This window comes from Temnothorax nylanderi, unplaced genomic scaffold (genome assembly GCF_030848795.1).
Source record: "Temnothorax nylanderi isolate EJ_2023f unplaced genomic scaffold, tnyl_v1.0 TNYL_tig0052_pilon, whole genome shotgun sequence".
Classification (NCBI taxonomy): Eukaryota; Metazoa; Arthropoda; class Insecta; order Hymenoptera; family Formicidae; genus Temnothorax; species Temnothorax nylanderi.
This window is the reverse complement of record NW_027249114.1, coordinates 287,016-306,277: the sequence shown is the minus strand read 5'-3', so window position 1 is coordinate 306,277 and position 19,262 is coordinate 287,016. Positions and strand designations below refer to the sequence as shown.

The window sequence follows — 19,262 nt, the reverse complement described above, 5'->3', positions numbered from 1 at the left end:
ACAGCCGACCCGACCCCGAAGCCTCAAGCTCGGGATATCCACAGATTCCGAGCACTTGAGAGACCTTAATCGGCTGTTTGAATGCTTCGCGGTCAATTCCTCGCTCCTACCCTTTCTCCTATACATTGTTGTTCAGATATGCGCATAATTTTGAATTTTAATTAAAAAATTATCTAGAGGTTTGCAAAAAGATACGCAAGGCGTAATCTATCTTACCTAAGCAAAGATTTATCTCCGTTTAAATACTTTTTTTTTTAACCGCGTGACTGTCTCGGAACTGAGAAGAGAATTTAAACGTCTTTAAATCCGTGGATGAATCTTGGTGCAAATATTTGCTGCACGTTCGATGCATCAATCTTCGTTATTTTCATGATTTCCGCCGAAGTATTAATATACTACGCATGGCCTCTTTGTTTAAATCATCCGTAATTGACGAGCGCGATATATGTACGACGAAGTACGTCACCGCGATTTTCGTGGACTCCATCCTGGATGGCGGGACGCGGGAGGAGAATGGATTAAGCGTGATTGCGGCTAACGAGGTCCGTACGCGAAAGGCAAACAAGTGAGCAGACAAGTACGTAACAAGAGGTCCTTTTCAGTATCAGCAATGTCAATGTCGCGTTCGCGGCATCGGGGAAGGCACAACAAGAGCCCACCCTTATCGCCGCGCAATATCTCCGTTCGTTATCGCATTACCCTCGCTTCGCTAACACGTATCGTTAACGAATTAGCATTTTGCCAGCGCGCAGCGGGCGCAATAACGAGCGGCTTCTGCCAGTTTTATTGGTAATCATGATATCTAAAATATCACAAAACTGAATTATCGTCTTTCGGAACAACGTTGGAAAAGAAAATTCTGAGGCAGAGTCGTATTCTTCGCAGAGATTCGTGCGAAGGAATGAGTGACGGGAAGGAGCTATGAAAAACTTGCAGCAATCTATGTAAGTAATTGAAATAAATGTTTTCCAATCGCTTCGAGTGTCAGAGTGTAAGATTTGCCGCGAGTGTATTAAGAATATATACCGATCTCCTCTGTGGAGATCTAATAGACCCTATCTTCATACCGAAGCTACATGAATAGACCACGCGCGGACACCATAACTCATAATTTAGGTACCGGTGCTGACAAATGGCGACAAAAGAAGAAGAGCGTGCAGGTAGATTAGCGGAGAGGGGCAGGCGAACGATTTACGACACGTACTGCGGTCTCCTCCCCGAGTTAGTTTGCCGTCCGCATTTCTATCTCTTTCATCATTATCGCGGAGTGATGCCCTAAATGAATACGTGGATTTCATCCGCGACAGATTAGCTTATCGCACAAAATCAGGGATCATCAACGCGATCAGTCATCGATTGGTAAAAGCCAATTTGATGGAGGGTAAATAAAGCGCTCGAAAATGCATCCGCGCCGCAGTTTAATGGCATCGTATATTTGACACATCCCTGCAATTTATCAATCTTGATACAACCTTAATGGCGAAATGTACATACGTCATGCTTATCATTACGCGAAATCTGGTGGAAAAACGGAATTAGCATAGAGCGCGTGATAAAAATCTAAGTATTTATAGCCTGTCCCAGAATTATGTACATATCAGTTATCTCGAAATGTCATTCTTTTTGCTCGCCTTCGCTCTTTCTCTTGATTTTATCGATTTAGCTTTACAGATACAGATATGTAGTGAACATTTAAGGGATCGATCAGTACCCGAATATTCGTTATTTGCTGTTGCAGTTAAATAAATACACGAAAAAATTAAAAAAAAATAGGATATGTTTATCCAACGTTAGATTACGAGGAAATACAATTTTTTCGCCTTTGCGATCTTCGACAATGTCGAGCGATTAATCCATCAATCCGTTCGCCCGTATTCCGTTACGTTCGTATCTGCGAATCCGTCTTTCCGTTCTGCCAATTGCCCATATTTATCTGTCCGTCCCGTCCGTTTCGGCGTTGCCGTCGATCCGCCCATCGGGTCCATCGGTCCATCTATCAACCTCTACCCGTCCATCCCGTGTCACCCACCGAACTGCATGCGTGCGTGCGTGCATACTTATCCAATCTATTCGCCAATCTATCTCTGCACTTGTCCCCGCGAGCCTTCTCTCGCATTTACTACTTCTTTCCTTCTCTCTCCCTCTTACTTTATCTGTCTATTTATCTATCTACCTCTTCGCAGTCCGCTGCCACTTGGATCTTACACGCCGCCTCGATCGACCTACAACAAAACGACCTATCGCGCGCCCATTCAACTCGTTCTCCACTCCCGAGAGTCCCGCGGGAGTCCCGGGGATTCCCCGAGACGCGATTCTCTCGCGCGGACGTCGCACCGCGGGGACCGAGATCCGGAAGAGTTCGCGCGCGCTCTCGGCCAACGGCACGTTGCCGTTGACAGGACGGAGGCTGTCGCTGGACCCTTACCTGGAGAGGCTGACAGTCCTAGACGCTGGACACCCCGCTGCTGCGCTCGATTACTGCTGGCATAGCGCCGCTCTTCTCCGGCACGACACTAACAGGCCGCCGAACTCTCTCCCTCTCTCTCTCTCTGTCTATCTAACTGTCTCTTCTCTCTCTCTCTCTCTTTCTCGCTCGCTCTCGCTCTCTCTATCTCTCTCTCGCTCGACTCGTAAAGTGTCCTACCTCGCGAGGTTCGTCTCCTGGACTGCCACCGTGGAGAAAGCTACATGCACCCATACCTACTACCTGGTTGCTGGCGCTATTGATCCCGGACCCCCAGACACCAACCGACCCACGCAGACGCCTCGCGTTGCTGCGTCGCTTTAGCAACGTGACGTCATTCACCGCCCCGCGACGCCCAGCCCGCCGCCAGATTTTCTATACATCTTTCGCCTCTCTCTCGCGAGCCTTTCCTGCGCTGCTGCCGCCACCGCAGCTGCGGCCGGCTACCACCACCGCTACCGACGACGACGACGACGACGACGACGTCGGCGCCACCGGCTCCTCTCGGTCCCAACATCCCCGTGTACCACAACATCGCGTCACCGATCTCACCAAGAACGTCCGAGCCAACGAGTTACATTTATAGCGCCATTGATAATTAAAATATACCTAACTACCTGGCGATTTTATTAATAAAAGTTTACGCGAATAAAAATATGTTTTTCTGATTCACTGTTTTTCGTGATTATTGCGATCGCGATATTAATTTTATGACGAACTCGGCCACGGCATTTCTTCCGATATTGCTTTTTGTTCGAATATCTAGGGATGCCCAACATTCATTCGATACTTTAAGAATGTCGACTTTTTTAACACTGTCATTATGATCGCCATTGAACCGATTAGACCTGAAACTCGGCCACTTCCAGCCATCGGCACATACCTGTTTACGGGATGCTCGTTCGCCCCCGGTTCTCACCCTCGAGCCAACCGGAGGTGTGAAAATCCGTAATGAGAGACCAAACGTGAATTCACGCCTGTAATGAATACGGACGTGCGCGCAGAGATATCCTCGCTGCTTTTTTTCGCACATTATTTAATTTAGCGTAATGATGGTAATGCACGCCTCCTTTAAATGTCCTTTTAATTACATTAAAAAACATGTCAAGGTGTAATAACGATAATAATAGCGATAATAGCAATGACGGAAAATAATAATGATTCTTTAAAGAAAATGACGCGATGTCAGAATAATCTTGCGAAAAAATTATTTTTTCTTCCCGTTATTATTTCATCTTTCTGCTAATTCAGATGTATGTCTCTCTGTATAAGCGCGTGTACACGAATTTCGTGCAAGGAACGGGATTACGTAAAAATACATGAGGTTGTCCCAGATTTCTGCCACGCGATTCTTGATCGAGTTTCGGTTCTTGAACGAGTAGACACGCGTTCTTAACGAAAAATTTATATCGCTGCGCCTAGATTATCCTTCCCCTCGGCGGAAACTTGCATCGTGGCATCTACATTATCAATGTGTCAAAAGTCATTTTATTATACGTCGCGTGCTAACTGCGAATTGCAAGCTCACGGCCGAGATTAAACGTCCAACGCGCGTTTCTTTTAAATACACGCGATAACCTTTCAGAACCACGCAGGCACGTCAGCATTCATCTCATGCGATATTTTCATTATTTTTTTACAAAGCGATATTGTATTAAGATACATCGTATCGCGAATACAATGTGTCCAATGAAATTTTTCAATATCTGTTATCTACCTATTGTTATCTATACCTTTTTCCTAGGGCTTAGGGTACGAGAACTCGGTCAGTCATTGTCCTGCGCATCGATACAAAGGAAAAAAAGAGAGAGAACTATATAGCGAAAAGCAACGATTAACCCTTTTGTTACGGAGAATCACCGTAATGGCTTTCGTCGTACGTTCATTACGAAGATCCGGTACAGTTGCTCGTCAAAAATTCTCGTCATGCTCCTAATGCGATGAAAGATAACGTAGATACTAGTTATCATCAAATTACGACACAAATTATCTAACATTTCAGTCGTCAGTCTAATTGTAAGATTAGAAAACGCACGAAGGCTCAACCGGTATCTGTAATTGATTCTACTATCACTGGAAAAACAATAACAAGGAAAACAGCATTTCTTCGACATATTTATAGTTATCGCGAAAACAATGTGTTATTCCTCGCGTCGATCGCGGCAATCACCGACGTCCCCACTGTGCGCTAAATGAAGAAAATCTTGTTCCACGGCCTTGCAGGTCGGTCTTCTGCGTACAAGTGCAACCGTACCGAGCAAGTGCACGTCACAGAGTGTTTGCACTCGGTCAGATAAAATCGCAATCGCTCTCGGTGGGAAGTTTACGTTGACGGCTGCATCTGACCGAGTCACAATGATTCCGACTCACAATCAGTAGAACAAAACGGTTCGTAAAATGGACACCTGTGCAATGATGAAAAATTTTGCCGCGCCATCTGTCTAGTTTTTTGTAATTAAATAACGTTTATTTGCATTGCAAGACAAAGGCAAGCAAACCTATTCTTGTTCAGTGGTACGAGAGGCGAAGTGGCACGTGTCTATAGAAGGGATCGTCGAGTCTACGGAAGTAAGATACGCGCGCCCGTGGAAGATTGTTCGATTACGCTCGATTGTAAGTGCACGTTTTGTCCCAATTGACGCGGTGTTACATGAGTGCGTAATATACTGCAAACACACTGCTTTCAATTCTGTCATTGTGCCCGAACCCGAGTACGGCTGTACGGGCGATAAATAGTTTGATAACATACGGAATCTGTTTCTTTTTTATGGTGATTTTCGTTATTTTATCGCTAAATTCAATTATATGCTCAATTAATTTGCAGACATGCAACGCAATGTATGCACTGAGAAAAAAAATATTTTAATCCAAAAAAATATTTATTAGGTGGCTCCTAATAGCACATTTACTTACTTTTTACAGATATTTATTTAGAATTAGATATTTTTATTTAATTGAAATACAAATATCTAATTCTAAATAAATACGTGTAAAAAGTAAGTAAATATGCTATTAGGAGCCACCTAATAAATTTTTTTTTTTTATTAAAATATTTTTTTTCTCAGTGTGTGATGTTAAACACATGGAAATATTTTACATATTTTACTTCTAACGGTAATGATAAGATAAAACAAAAGTGGACTTAGCGGACGAGTTTACACAAATAGGCAATTATATTCTGCATTTGCAATAATTCAACAATATCGTGCGCGTATATTGTTAGTATGAACAAATTCATTGGCTAGTAGATATTCGTTAGCATTATTCCATAGCATTTTACAAAAATCAAACATTCGCGTGTTGTTGAGTTCTATTTGGAAATGATATGACCGAGAACGTGCAATGAAAGGAATCGCGCAAAAGTCAAATTAGTTAGTTAGTTTGTAATTCAGATACTAAATTTCCGCATGGCAAATAATATCGAGATATAATTGTCGATAAAGTGTGAATGCTGACTAGTTCGACCCACCTCATTAAAGACGCTTCGAGCCTTCGAAGGTAGACTGCGTCATTCTTATTCGACACAAAAAAGGAGGAAGAAAAGGGAGGAAAAAAGGGAAGAAAAAGATCAGGGTAGGTAAAAGTTACACGGCAGAAGTTGCCTCATCAGGCGTTTCCTGCATTTGGAACTTGTAATAACAAACCTGTCGCGGGGGGCGGCCACGGAGGGCAGAAGGGGTGAAATATGACCTATTTTCGTCACTCACCGGATTGAAAGTATTTCCGACATCTGAGGGTTAAGCTAAGACGGGAAAATGTCGGACGGGAAACGAGCGCGGTGAGAGGGTGAAAAACGGGGCGTTCGGTTCGTCGTCGTCGTCGTCGTCATCGGCGTCGTGGCTCGTTCGTGCTATAATAACGTGGGCTGACGTGTGTCGATATAGAGGCGTTCGCGTGTTTCGGTCCAGCGGCGGCAGCGCGCCGAGTCTCTCCGGGACCATAACTCGATATCTCCCGGAAAAAATCCCTCTATCGCGTGCTTTGCAACGCATACAACGCCCGAATTAAATGTTAGCCCAAGACGAACGATCGCCTTGTAAATATCGCGCGGTCGCTCCTTCGTTTTTAATCCTTTAGCTGAGAGCGCTACAATGTATGTAATTAGAATCGTAATATATATGTGATAAAAAGCGATTTCGAGCTTAAATAAGCTTCTCCTTGTTTATATCAACACGACAGTGTTGATATAGAAATAGAAGAGTGAATTCGAACGGTACAAAATAGTTTTGTATCCATTTAATGAATTAATTAAACTACGCTTGATTGAAACTTCAAAGGCTCGTTCGATTTTGTCGATCCTTTCTTCGTTTCAGACTCACTGCGCCCGCAAACAGCAATTTTAAGTATACGCGGCACAGCCAAAGAAATTAACCCTTCTATCATCAAGTAGCGTAATGTACCCCGCCAGTAATTCCTCCACCGTGTTTTAATCTCTTACTCGAGATTAAAATTCCGATCTTGGTCTTTCATTTTTCACAGCTACGACGTGTGTAGAGAAGTTCGACAGTCTTATTCGTGCCTTAAATTCCACGTGCCGGCTACGTGATATTTTTCCATTAGTCTAAACTAATATTCCGAGTCGTATATTTACTGAATAAACATGGTTTCGTGCCCGTAAATAATCGCAAAATGTAACAGCATACATATTGAATGCGTTGAATCGATATCATTCGGTAGTATCGTTTTTTGACGAATGTGTGGAATTTTGCAGAACGACCAGGTCGAAAGCATGATACGTGCCAGATTTTTTATTCGCGAGATCAATGGCTCGCGTTTGCCATCAAGAGTGCAATGTCGCGCAAGATCGGTCGCTTATCCGATCGAACATAATGAAACGAAAGATGTGAACAACGAAACGCAATATGCGCGGCCTACCAAAGATATTCCCGGACCGAAAGCGTTGCCTTTGCTTGGCAATTGGTTCAGATTCCTACCATACATAGGTAAGAGTTCTCTCGTCACACACACATAAAGCGTGTTTAAAACATTGATTATTTTATTATTATCGGATTATTCAAGTTCAAATTTAAATATGATATTTAAGTCAGATCGGAAGTTCATGTCCATGGCACGTATAACTGCGATATAATTAATAACTAACGAAAAATTTATTTAACAGAATGTCAATTTGTATTTCGAAAGATTATTTTGTTACCTGTTAAACAATATCAATTGTTTAAACGTAATATATTTCCTCTGTTTCTTAATTCACGTACGTATGTAAATGGCGACTACCGATTGACGTAAATGCAGGTGAATATGGCGGACAAGACACTATAACGCAAATGCGGATGCTGCGTGATCAGTACGGCGAAATTGTTAAATTGGACAAGATAGGAGGCCGCAGATCGGCAATCTTTCTATTCTCACCGGAGCTATGCGAGAAAATGTATCGGGTGGAAGGCGCGTGGCCGACGCGGATTGCTATGGAGACTCTACACTATTATCGCACAAACAGGACACATATCTATAATGGGCAGTACGGCCTCGCAACAAGGTCAGTAGAATGCTTTGGAAGAAATGTAATTGTCAAGAGAGAGAGGGAATTGTCTCTCTTTCTACATATAAGATACACGAGATATAAGATATAAGAGACACGACTGTGTCTCAATCCCGTATTTCTTCACGATTCTTAAAGACGCGGTAATAAACATTTCTTTAAAAAATTCTTGAAATTTTGAGATTCTAAAATCCAGAAATAGAATTACTTGGAAAGAAGATTGTTAAGTTCCATAGCTAGATAGATGAGTGATAGTATATGTGTGTGTGTGTGTGTGTGTGTGTGTGTGTATATGTATAAAGAGCGCCCTAGTTTCACTGTACTTCCTCTTATTCTTACCGTCTATTATCAAGATATTAAAAAAATCTGAAAATGGAAAAGAGTGCAAGAAGCCCGACTTCATTAAACGCTCTTTTCAGCTTACGAATCGCAATATTCTTCTGCTTATCTCAGATCGCTTCAACAATTTGCACTAACGTCACGGCAAGTTCCGAAGTTACGTCATGCTAAATTGTTAGTTTAATATTTATCAAATCGCATAATATTTGTACGCATAATGTTAAACTAAGCATTCTTGAGATACGTACTCCATAACTGATCAACTTATCGCCTCGTCCTGTAATAATGGAACAAATCCGATTTCACACTATTCGATTTCTCATTTTAATCAATTGTTAGATTAATAACGTAGCTATTATGGCTCTCGAGATTTCAACATGATAAATGTAGGCGTTCTCAGTGTAGTATGTTAGATATATGGTCAAGCGCGAAGGTCGTCGATATCCCAAAAATTCGTCAGAATATGGGAACACCAGCTGACGAAGCAACTTTCCTCTCCATCGCTATCCTAACTCTCTCTCTCTCTCTCTCTCTCTCTCTCCTCCCCCCCTCTCTCTCTCATCTCTCTCCGTCACTCTATCTCTATCTCGCTGGTCTCTCTTGTGTCCTGTACGGTCGATAGTCCAGCGAGTGTACGGAGAGCCACGGAGAGACCAAACACAGAGGCCTACATAAATTGCGTACGATGTAACATCTCGTCTCTCGCTGAAAAGGGCGCTCTCCTGCTTTTAGCCAGGGCAAATTGTGGCACGACTTTCGGTCGAAAGTCAATCCGCACATGATGCAACCACGTACGGTTAAGGCACACGTAGCGCAGATCAGCGAGGTGACCAGCGAGTTCGTGGACAAGATGCGAGCACTGAGGGATCCTGAAACCCTGGAGTTGCCGAGCGACTTCAAGAACGAATTGCAAAAGTGGGCCTTAGAGTGTAAGTACGAGAGTAAGTGATGCGAGTGGCGGAGATATTTACGCCGCTGATGTTTCGCGCTCCTCCACGAAAATGGAGCACCTAGAATAATATAGTTATACGTATATCACGGTTGTAACAATGGGGCTGATAAATTAACTCGCACTCCAAATTCAATGCACTGCGGCATTGTAGATTCCAGTGGATCGTAATGCATTTCAACGATGCGACGAGAGATACGCGTCGGGTTGAAAGTTTTAAAAATATACGCCGCTCTATATTTCGATATTAAGTGACTCCGCAGTCACGTGACAATCATTTACCGTTGATTAACAGCAATATGTTCGATCGCGCTGGATTGCCGACTAGGGTGCTTGAAGCCTAATCTTGCCGCGGACTCGGAACCGCAAATAATGATTAATTGCGTGCACGAGATGTTCGATCTCATGTACCGCATGGAAATTCTACTGTCTCTGTGGAAGGTATACAATACACAGAATCTCAAGAAGTTCTTCCGTGTGCTGGATACGCTTAATGGGTAAATATTGAAACTTATACTCGTTACACTACTACGTCAGCATATTACTCGCAAACTCCCACGCGAATACGCGAACTTGTTACTTCACATCGTCATTACCGTAATCCTCGATATGTTTCCTCGGCATTCTCGTGTCGCGAAGTTAGTTATCAATAATGTATCGTGTGTCGTGTCACGTTAATTACTTCTTGCTTAGAATTTAACGTTTTACCGTCCGTTCAGTTACTTTTACTTCCAGAAGTTACGTTACCGCTACCTCTACGTTTTTCGCTCGCGCATAATTCATTCTGCATGTAACAAGTTTCAAAACACGACTCGTCGTCGTCGTATTTGCGTATATAATTTTATTTACGATCTATTTATCTACGAATTTTAGAATTGCCAGTAAACACATCGAGCGAGCTAAGACGAAGTACGAAGCAATGGGCGATAGCGCGGATCTGGGCGAACGTAGTATATTACAGAAACTTTTGCGTATCGACAAGCAAACGGCACAGGTAATGGCGCTCGATATGCTAACGGCTGGTGTTGATACGGTAAGTGCGAGATTTTAACTCTTCAAAATGATTTTAATAGCTCGACCTTCTACGAATAAAATCTCGTTATCTCTTTTTCGACAAACGTAATAATAATGAAATAATAAACGAAATAATAAACTCTGATTAAGATTAAAAAATTTTTTTTATTTTTTAAATAAATTGCTACACTGGCATCTCGTATATCTTTGAAAGATCTATAATTTCTTGTATATTTAACTGTTAGAATCTTTTTTTAAATGCATCGGAAATTTGAGCAAGAGGAAGAATTCTATTATATCAAAATTCTGAAAGTGGGACTGTACTTGATTAAGTAACGACTTGTTACAGACTGGCAACGTGTCCGGCAGCTTGTTGTATTACATCGCGAATAATCCAGAGAGACAGGAAAAACTGCGGGAAGAAGTAATGTCCGTGTTACCGGACAAAACATCGCCCGTCACGCAGGACGTCCTAAATCGGACGAAATACGCTAAGGCCTGCATCAAGGAATCCCTTCGATTGTTCCCCATCGCTGTTGCCAATCTCAGAACTATGCAAACTGATGTTTCCATAGGAGGGTATAGAATACCAGCAGGAGTACGTGCCGTTTTCTTTCTAATTTGTTATTTATAATTAGAGTCTAAGATTCGTCTGATATCAATAGATATATCTAATTAATGACTCATATCTATACCATTTCATTAAAATATTTTAAAAAATCCGCCGATGGAAAATGTTTTATGAAACTTTCAAAAACGCAGTTAAAAATAATATTAAGTACGCGGATAAATATAAGATATTTCATAAACTCGGATTTTTCAAGCAACTTGGAATCGATTTTCTTTTAATCAAAATTTAATCGAATATTATTTTTCTATTATTTCATAATTGGTAATTTTAATAAATTTAATGATTAATTAAATATTAATTAAATATAATTATTTAATTTAAATTCTATTTAATTCCTTGAGCTAAATAAAATATATAATTTTAGTACCCATTCGTGAAATCTAAGTCCTCAAAAAATTATTTCCATTTGTTTACTTAATATTCAAAGACTATCAATATATTTGAGCATTATAGGTATATTGTTAAAAGAAAAAATTCACTCTGAATTATACAAAAAAGTCATAAGTTTATCAGGTATATACGTCGCGAAACAAGCTACATCAATGAATTTTGAAAAAGGGGGGCCAACTTCACAGACGTATGAATTCTCAGTGGTTCTCTTTTTATACCGTTAGACCGATGTCATCGCTGGCCACTCTCTGATCGCAAAGGAATCCACGCAGTTTTCGCGAACGCAGGAGTACATTCCCGAGAGATGGTTGCGAGATAACACGGAGTTTCCATCAGCCAAGGAGGCGCATCCCTTCGCGTACATGCCTTTCGGATTTGGCCCTCGCACCTGCATCGGCCGACGATTCGCCGAAATGGAGCTCGAGACGTTACTCTTGACAGTTCGTAAACTTGCTCGTCCTGCTGACAATTCTGTTGCCCGCGGGATTCAGTCAGCCGAATAACGATAACCAGATTTCCATTTCGAAATAAACGTGTCTTATATTAGGAGAGTAACAGTGCCAACCAAGAATAAATGCGACTGTGTCCTAAATTTGCTCGAGCAAAACGGTTAAGACATCTTGATAAAGATCGATTAATATTACATGCTCGTATCTCGTTTGACAAGATCAACTTACAATGCCAATTAACAAATTCGTTCGTTACTAGTAAGTAACTTATTAGTAAGTACTTATTAGTACCTACTTATTAGTAAGTACATTTTCTTTTTTTCTTTCGTTTCTTCAATATAAAGTGATTTTTTTTCGCTGTCCGCCGTTTACAAGATTTGTCAAGAAATGGAAGAAAACAACCATTACGTCTAGTGGGTGTTCTATTAATCTTACTGCATTTCACTTGTTCACGTGCACTTTCGCGCGAATAACCGAAGCGAATGTAAACTTCCTTTTTAAATGAATGTAGCGCGGAAAAACTGATTTTTGTACGTTTGTTTTTAATTCACTCGCAAGTCTCATGGGGAGGACTACGTTCTTCTTTTCACCGATGTTTTATTCATACGCGATAAGCGCAGATGTTTAATAAGTTGAAAGGTTTAAACGAGCGCGCGCGCACAAAAGTATATCGCATGCTGAGATAATAACGGAAACAGACGACACGCTTGCATAATATGCATATTCTCTTGGAGCGTCGGACTACGCGTGACTGTGCATGGCAGTGAAATAACGATGTTGCGCTCAAGTACGAATTCCCGGAAAACTAAATATGCTCGCGGATCTCCCCGTTGGCGCCGTTTCTCTCCTCATAAAGAATTGAGAAGCGTGATTCCGTAATTCGCTCTGACATGACAGTTTGGCACGAAAACATTAACAGAAATGACTATCTTCAATTCCGGTTAATATCCACAAAGATATCTATCGTCAAGCACTCGGATATGCATATGTTTCGATTTATATTGCGACGAATATGTTATACCCTCGTGTATTTTATTAATATTAAAACATTTGTTTCGCACGCGAATTAGACATTTGACTTTTCGCCAGACACTTTTGATGCAGAAATTAATCCTCCGGTGAGAATTACGAGTCTCGGAACCACGCTTTTCAATTGAATCGCAGATTCTCGAAATGATTCCCGGGCGGAAAAGCCGCGAGAACACGACGCCTGCATATCACTCCCCCCCGATCGCGCGCGATGCAAATTGCGAAAGGAGTTTACTATAGAGAGATGCGTTTTTGTTTTATTTAGGTCATACGAAATTTCCGGATCGAATGGCATCACGGACCGCTCGAGTACGAAAGCCGATTTATAAACACGCTGGTGTCACCGATGCGATTCAAGCTCGTCGATTTGTAGATCGTCACAAATTTTCCCACGAAATCTATACCCACATGTTTCACGGAGAAAGCGGTCAGAAAAGTGTCCTGCCGACGTTTTGCGCGATTTTTCCTCTTTAATAATTACGACGAATGTCGGCACGGTTACCGGTTGTACGAGCATCTGACCCAAAGAAGCCCGACCGAGGTGGAGAAAATGCCATCGACCAACCACAATTCTTACAATTTTAATCTACGCCCGAGGACAGAGAGCGCGACATTTTACAGGAATTTTTTAGCGTAAAAGCTACAAATTTTTAGCAAACTCGTGTAGAAGCACGAGTGTGCGCGTGTGTATGCATGTGTATGCTCGCCTCTAAATGGCATAAAAATACGAGAGATATATAAATTGTACATATTGTTGAAATTTTCTTTTAGCAAACACCAATGTACAATACCTTTTTATATTTATCTGTTATTTATGATAGCCTTGGGAAAGCATAATGCGATGCTGTTTTATTTATACCCATACCTATTTGTAATGCTAATGGTAATAAAGTTAAAAATATTTATCAGGCACAGTTGTAGGCTGTTTCATCAAATATTTATCGTCCATATTACTGATAAAAGATTCTAGATAAAATATATAGGGGAAAAAGAAGAATGCATAATTTGCAACGTAGGGTGGTCACTGCGTACACGTAGACCGATAAATTGCCGTTATTTAGGCGAAGCCGATTCGATCGATCTAACGTCGTTGCGACGCTAATTTCGTTATATGCCATTTAGTTTAATTATGCCGCACAACGTAATAACAGTATTTATAGCAAAGCTACGACACTACTACCGGCCTTATCTATCGCGCGACGCATTCAGAAATTAATTTGAACTTGAATTAACCGCATAATAGTGCTTGAAATATCACGACGTTTGAAATAGGTCGTGATTCCAAGACGCGCGCTCCGTGTAGGTCTGCATGTCGCGGATGCAAGTTTAGTAGGAAAATCGATTTACGCTTTTGCGATAGGAAGCAATAAAATCATTCTTACGTTATGTCGAATAACGCGCGACACTTCACGTTTCCACGCGATAGGATAATGCATCATCGGCGAAACGAATCTTAATGCGACCTAGTTCCGGTTTACACACGACCTCGATAATACGACCGGATAATAGAATACTGACGCGTGCATGTGTGAATCTGCAATATTTATTTTTTTCAAGCCTATCTCGTTTTCGTTTACAGAACCGTGTATACGTAACAGAACCGAATACATTTGCATATGTTACAGAGATGAAAATAATGCGCGGAAAAAGCAAGGCGGGTAAGATAAAACGCAACGAAACAACTGCCGAATAAAATTTGCGTATTAACTACGTCATTGTTCGCTTATTTTATACGATTATCGGTTTTTCGAGGGATTTTACTCTTTTATAAATCCGCGTGTGACCAACTAATGCGTGGCCACGTTTAATTCTACAAACTTTATATATACATAGATATATGTATGAAATTAACCATACACGCGTCAATGAATTAATAAAATAACAAATTTGTGCAGCGAGAAAAACGTGGAAAAGTAAATCTATGGTAGTGTATATTCCCGATGTGAAAATTGACTTTAAACCATCAGAAAAATAAACTCTAACACTGATTACCACGTTTCATTTTACACAATATGAGTAACGCAGATAGAAATCCGTGTATTGATTGCATTCTCTGTACTCTCTAAATGTCATAGAGTGGTTTCGCCAATAATATATTAGAGTGATTGCGCTAGTGTCACTCCACGAGGGAGAGTTGTCACTCTAACGTGAGTAAATTCACTCATAAAGTAGGAGTGAATTTTTCACTCAAATTTTATGAGCGGCTATTCTATTGGAGTGCGATCTCACTCTAAAGCTATAGTGAACCACGATTCGCTAAAGATCGACTGATAAATGACTCTAATAGGGTGAAATTTTTCACTCAAAATTGTGTAGAGTGACATAATTCACTTCTATAGACACTGATCTTCATTGAAATGGAGTGCGATTTTCACTCTAATTTATAGCGCAATTTTACTCTTTTTAGAGTGGCGAATCGCTCCAGGTACCTACACAGGCTCAATTTTCATTTTCCATTACACTTGCATTTCACTCGTTCTGAGTGATATTTAACTCTTCGACTTTTAGAGAGTATAGATATTTACGGAGTAATAAATACAAAATAAGTGAGATATCCCGTTTTCCACCCGATGATATCGCGTCACTTGAGCGCGCTTCGAAGAGCGACTTTATCAAGGCACGCGCGTCACCGTTCGCGCGCATTGTAAATAGTATCAACTCGTAGAAGAAGCTCGCTAGAGCGAGCTCGGAAACTCGAATGCCAATGCTGCTTTCACTGTCGCGAGTGTCGCGATAACGCGTCGCCGACTAGCCGTTGCCGGGGTCTTATATAACGCAGCGCCTCGAAATCGTCGGTTTCAGTCTCCGCCGAGACAGCCTCGTTCTCTCACGCCAGTTTCCTCGCGTTCCGTCCCGCAGCTCGAAAAAAAATACGATGGCATCGAAAAACACGATCATGGACTCGGACTGCATGACGCTGACGAGATTCGTGCTGGCGGAGCAGCGCAAGGTGCCAACGGCGACCGGCGATCTCACGCAGCTACTGAATAGCATACAGACCGCCGTAAAAGCCGTCAGCTCGGCCGTGAGGAAGGCCGGTATCGCTAATATGTGAGTAAACATGCGAGCTTTCGAGGCTGAACGAGAGCCAGCCTCGCGCCAACGTTTGCGAGAAAAAAAAACGCGAACGTAGTGCACGCCGTGGAATGTGCGATTCGGTCGCTTTCTGCATGGCCGAATAAGCGAAAGAGGATCAGCGCGAGAGAAGTGCAAAAACACTTCGTGATCTCATAAACTAGACGTTCTAATGGCATATTTAAACAGCTGAAATAGAGACACTTTACGAGATATTCAAATTAACCTAATTATAATTTGTAATCTTCATGCGAGTTCGAAACTACGCTGGTTCACGACTGTACGTTTTATTGCGCAAATATTCCCCACGGTTTAAAAGTTGCAAAATCACTTTGCGACAACAAATAGAGGACTTTCATATACATTATAACCAGTGTACGGGTGCAGCTTACATATGCGGTTTTACATTTTCACGCGGCACTCAACGGTCAGAATTTAGCACGCGGCAGAGGAAGACTCGAACTAGTATACATATATGTGTACAGCGTAGGTGTAAAGTCTCCGCAGTATCGTAACTGAGGCTAACGTTTGCTGTCGAACCGGCGCTCGTCTCTATTTTATTCAAATGTATTCGGCAGCGGTATAGTCCCGTGCATTTACCGTGCTCAAGCTGCCAATACACGCCAGTAAACATTAATCTCTACGCCCTGACAATTCTGTAACCTTGCATGTAAATAACATATAAATGATTTCCCATTATTACAGTGGTGCACACGCCGCAGCGACATGAATAAAACAATTTCATGACTGGTCGCTCTCTATCGAAGTTTCGGAACAAACTTCCCTTATCAATAATCTGATGTGGATTGTGCCTCGAATTAAGATTAGATAGCTGTAATGAAGTCCGTGAATCTTAGATAATATAACGAATAATTATTATCTTAATGTTTTCATATTATCTCCTGAATAAATTATCTACCTCACATTTCTAACGATCCTATAATTTATTTTCTAAACAAAAATTTTATAATATTCTTTAACGTGTTTGCTTTTGAAAAATGTTACAAAAGACAATGTTACATTTGTCCCAGTATTTTAAATAAGGGCTTCTTTTTCCAATACTTCTTTCAATTTCAAAACAATTTAATCATATCAAGATTCGCGAACTGTTTCAAATATCATTTAAAATCAGAAAATCTCTTCTCTCTTGAAAGGTTTAAACCTCTAGAGAGTCTTTCCTTAGATGCGGGTCAATATCTAAACGTTCGAAGTTCTTAAAAATTTCTGTCTACATCTGATTATAAAATAAAGAATATATTTAGATGTAAGTGTATTAACAATTTTAAATATAAAATAATATAGTATAATTTTTAAAATAATATTTGAAACGACTTTTATCATATATTTTTATCGCGTATTCAAACTATTTCAAGCCCAAATCAATCATAATTAATTGAATCGGTGATGCAATGCTCATTTGGGTGTACTAATCAGCTATTAAACGCACGACGCATCCCTGTTCATCCATCAGGTATGGGATCGCCGGCAATACCAACGTTCAGGGTGAGGAAGTCAAGAAGCTGGACGTCCTGAGCAACGAGCTCTTCATTAACATGCTGACGTCATCCTTCACCACGTGCGTGCTCGTGAGCGAGGAGAACCAGTACGCTATCGAGGTGGAAACGGAGAAGAGCGGCAAGTACGTCGTGTGTTTCGACCCGCTCGACGGCTCCTCCAACATCGACTGCCTCGTCTCGGTGGGCTCGATCTTCGGAATTTACAAAAAATCCGAACAATCCGGGGAATCCACGCTGCAGGCCGCGCTGCAACCGGGACGGAACTTGGTCGCGGCCGGATACGCTCTATACGGCTCGGCGACTATGATAGTGCTCTCGATCGGCCGTGGCGTTAATGGGTTCATGTACGATCCGGCCATCGGAGAATTTATACTGACCGAGAAGAACATGCGTATGCCCGACAGAGGCAATATATATAGGTATGATAAAAAATAAAGGGAAAAGACAGAGAGAGAGAGAAAAAGAAACGAAAGCTGCGGAATGAAATATATTCGGTGCACAATTTTTGATGTGCGAGTTACAGTTAACATCGTCAGCGTAATCACGAATTCGATAAGATAGTCGATATATGTTGAGTTCAAGTTGACTTTTTATAGGCGAAAGTACATCTTTCGAAACTCTTTCTCTCTCTCTCTCTCTCGGTCGTTATTGACCGCACTGAAATCGCGGTACGATTATTTGCAGTATTAACGAAGGCAACGAGAGCACGTGGGACTCGTCTATCAAGGAGTACGTACATTCCAAGAAATATCCCGCAACCGGAAAGCCCTACAGTGCCAGGTACGTGGGCTCCATGGTCGCCGACGTACACCGTACGATTAAGTACGGCGGTATCTTCTTGTATCCCGCGAGCAAGAGCAATCCCAACGGCAAGGTAATTTCACGACGACTTCTGAACTTTATATTGAACTAACTATCTATATGGTACGGAAAAAGAACAAGACAGATCGAGACAAATACGGGAGCGATAAGCGGCGTATATTACGACATATTTCGTGTTACGTATCCCATTTATCTTCTTGATTCGCTCTTCGCTCTCCGATTATTGCCAAACGATTCGGATTTTTTTGTAAATTCCTGATCTCGCGCTTATCGGATGCGCTTATCACCACACAGACGCGGATTGAGTAATAAAATAACCCGCTGTAACTTTGCGTTATAAACAGGTGTTTTACGCTACCATCTATCCGATAAACATGCAGGAAAGTATCGGACTTTGGAAATTATTTTATCTAAGCGCGGTATATAAATATCCGGTTTTAACTTGGACTGATCTGCGCGGCGGCATCCCTGATTTCTATGTAAATTTCTGTAAAACATTATCGGACTTTGCGTATTATCCACTCGGGTAAACACGATTGCAGCTCTCTATCAGAGAGACCGATACCGGGGTCAGAATTTCAAGAGAACGTATTTACCGATAATTAACTTATTATTAGACTTTAATTTATTACAATTTATTGCATGCATTATGTAACGCATTTTAAACATACTTCTCATCTATATTACATCTCACGCATTAAAGCATGAAAATTTCGCAAAAGTCAAATCAATAAGTATGCGCCACTTGTATTAATTTCGTAATTTTGTAATTTCAGCTACGACTTCTGTACGAGTGCGTGCCGATGGCTTTCCTAGTCAAGGAAGCCGGCGGTCTGGCGACAAACGGAAAAATTGATATTCTGGACATCTTTCCGGAGAACATCCATCAGAGATCACCCATTTTCTTGGGCTCGAAAGACGACGTTAACGACGTAATGGCGTTTATAAAAAATAAGGCCGAGCGATAAAAACGAAGAATCTCTTCCAAGCACATAATAATCGAGCGTTATATATCTTTTTTATACGGATTGTTATTTTACATTTTACAATAAATTAATTTTTTTATTAAATTACGTATTAGCT

General features: G+C 41.3%; 3 protein-coding genes across 7 annotated transcripts in view; 2 read left to right on the top strand and 1 right to left on the bottom strand.

Annotated features, from left to right (window-relative positions):
• The window catches only part of Gluclalpha (glycine receptor alpha 1), a 66,183-nt gene that overhangs the window by 38,435 nt on the left and 8,486 nt on the right, over nt 1-19,262 (bottom strand). The window contains exon 1 of one of the 2 annotated variants that reach the window (XM_071706466.1): nt 2,426-2,856. The exons of the other annotated variant lie outside the window; for it this stretch is intronic. The gene's annotated coding sequence lies outside the window, so the exon portion shown is untranslated. Of the gene's footprint in view, nt 1-2,425; nt 2,857-19,262 lie in introns of those variants that run through there. 2 annotated transcript variants of the gene reach the window in all.
• On the top strand, nt 629-13,675 carry LOC139772628 (probable cytochrome P450 12b2, mitochondrial). Of its 4 annotated transcripts, XM_071706453.1 has the most exons (11): nt 4,524-4,852; nt 4,947-5,077; nt 5,908-6,037; nt 7,176-7,407; nt 7,718-7,961; nt 9,036-9,232; nt 9,548-9,749; nt 10,126-10,285; nt 10,616-10,864; nt 11,512-11,727; nt 13,031-13,675. In XM_071706453.1, the coding sequence occupies exons 4-11, from the start codon at nt 7,194-7,196 to the stop codon at nt 13,136-13,138; spliced, it is 1,590 nt and encodes a 529-aa protein (XP_071562554.1). In that variant the 5' UTR covers nt 4,524-4,852; nt 4,947-5,077; nt 5,908-6,037; nt 7,176-7,193; the 3' UTR covers nt 13,139-13,675. The 4 variants fall into 4 exon arrangements, with proteins under 4 accessions (XP_071562556.1, XP_071562555.1, XP_071562554.1 ...); XM_071706452.1 differs by having other exon boundaries at nt 4,524-5,077; XM_071706455.1 differs by lacking the exons at nt 4,524-4,852; nt 4,947-5,077; nt 5,908-6,037 and adding an exon at nt 629-944.
• On the top strand, nt 15,482-19,249 carry Fbp (fructose-1,6-bisphosphatase). The gene is made up of 4 exons (XM_071706438.1): nt 15,482-15,816; nt 17,312-17,776; nt 18,042-18,231; nt 18,956-19,249. The coding sequence occupies exons 1-4, from the start codon at nt 15,641-15,643 to the stop codon at nt 19,145-19,147; spliced, it is 1,023 nt and encodes a 340-aa protein (XP_071562539.1). The 5' UTR covers nt 15,482-15,640; the 3' UTR covers nt 19,148-19,249.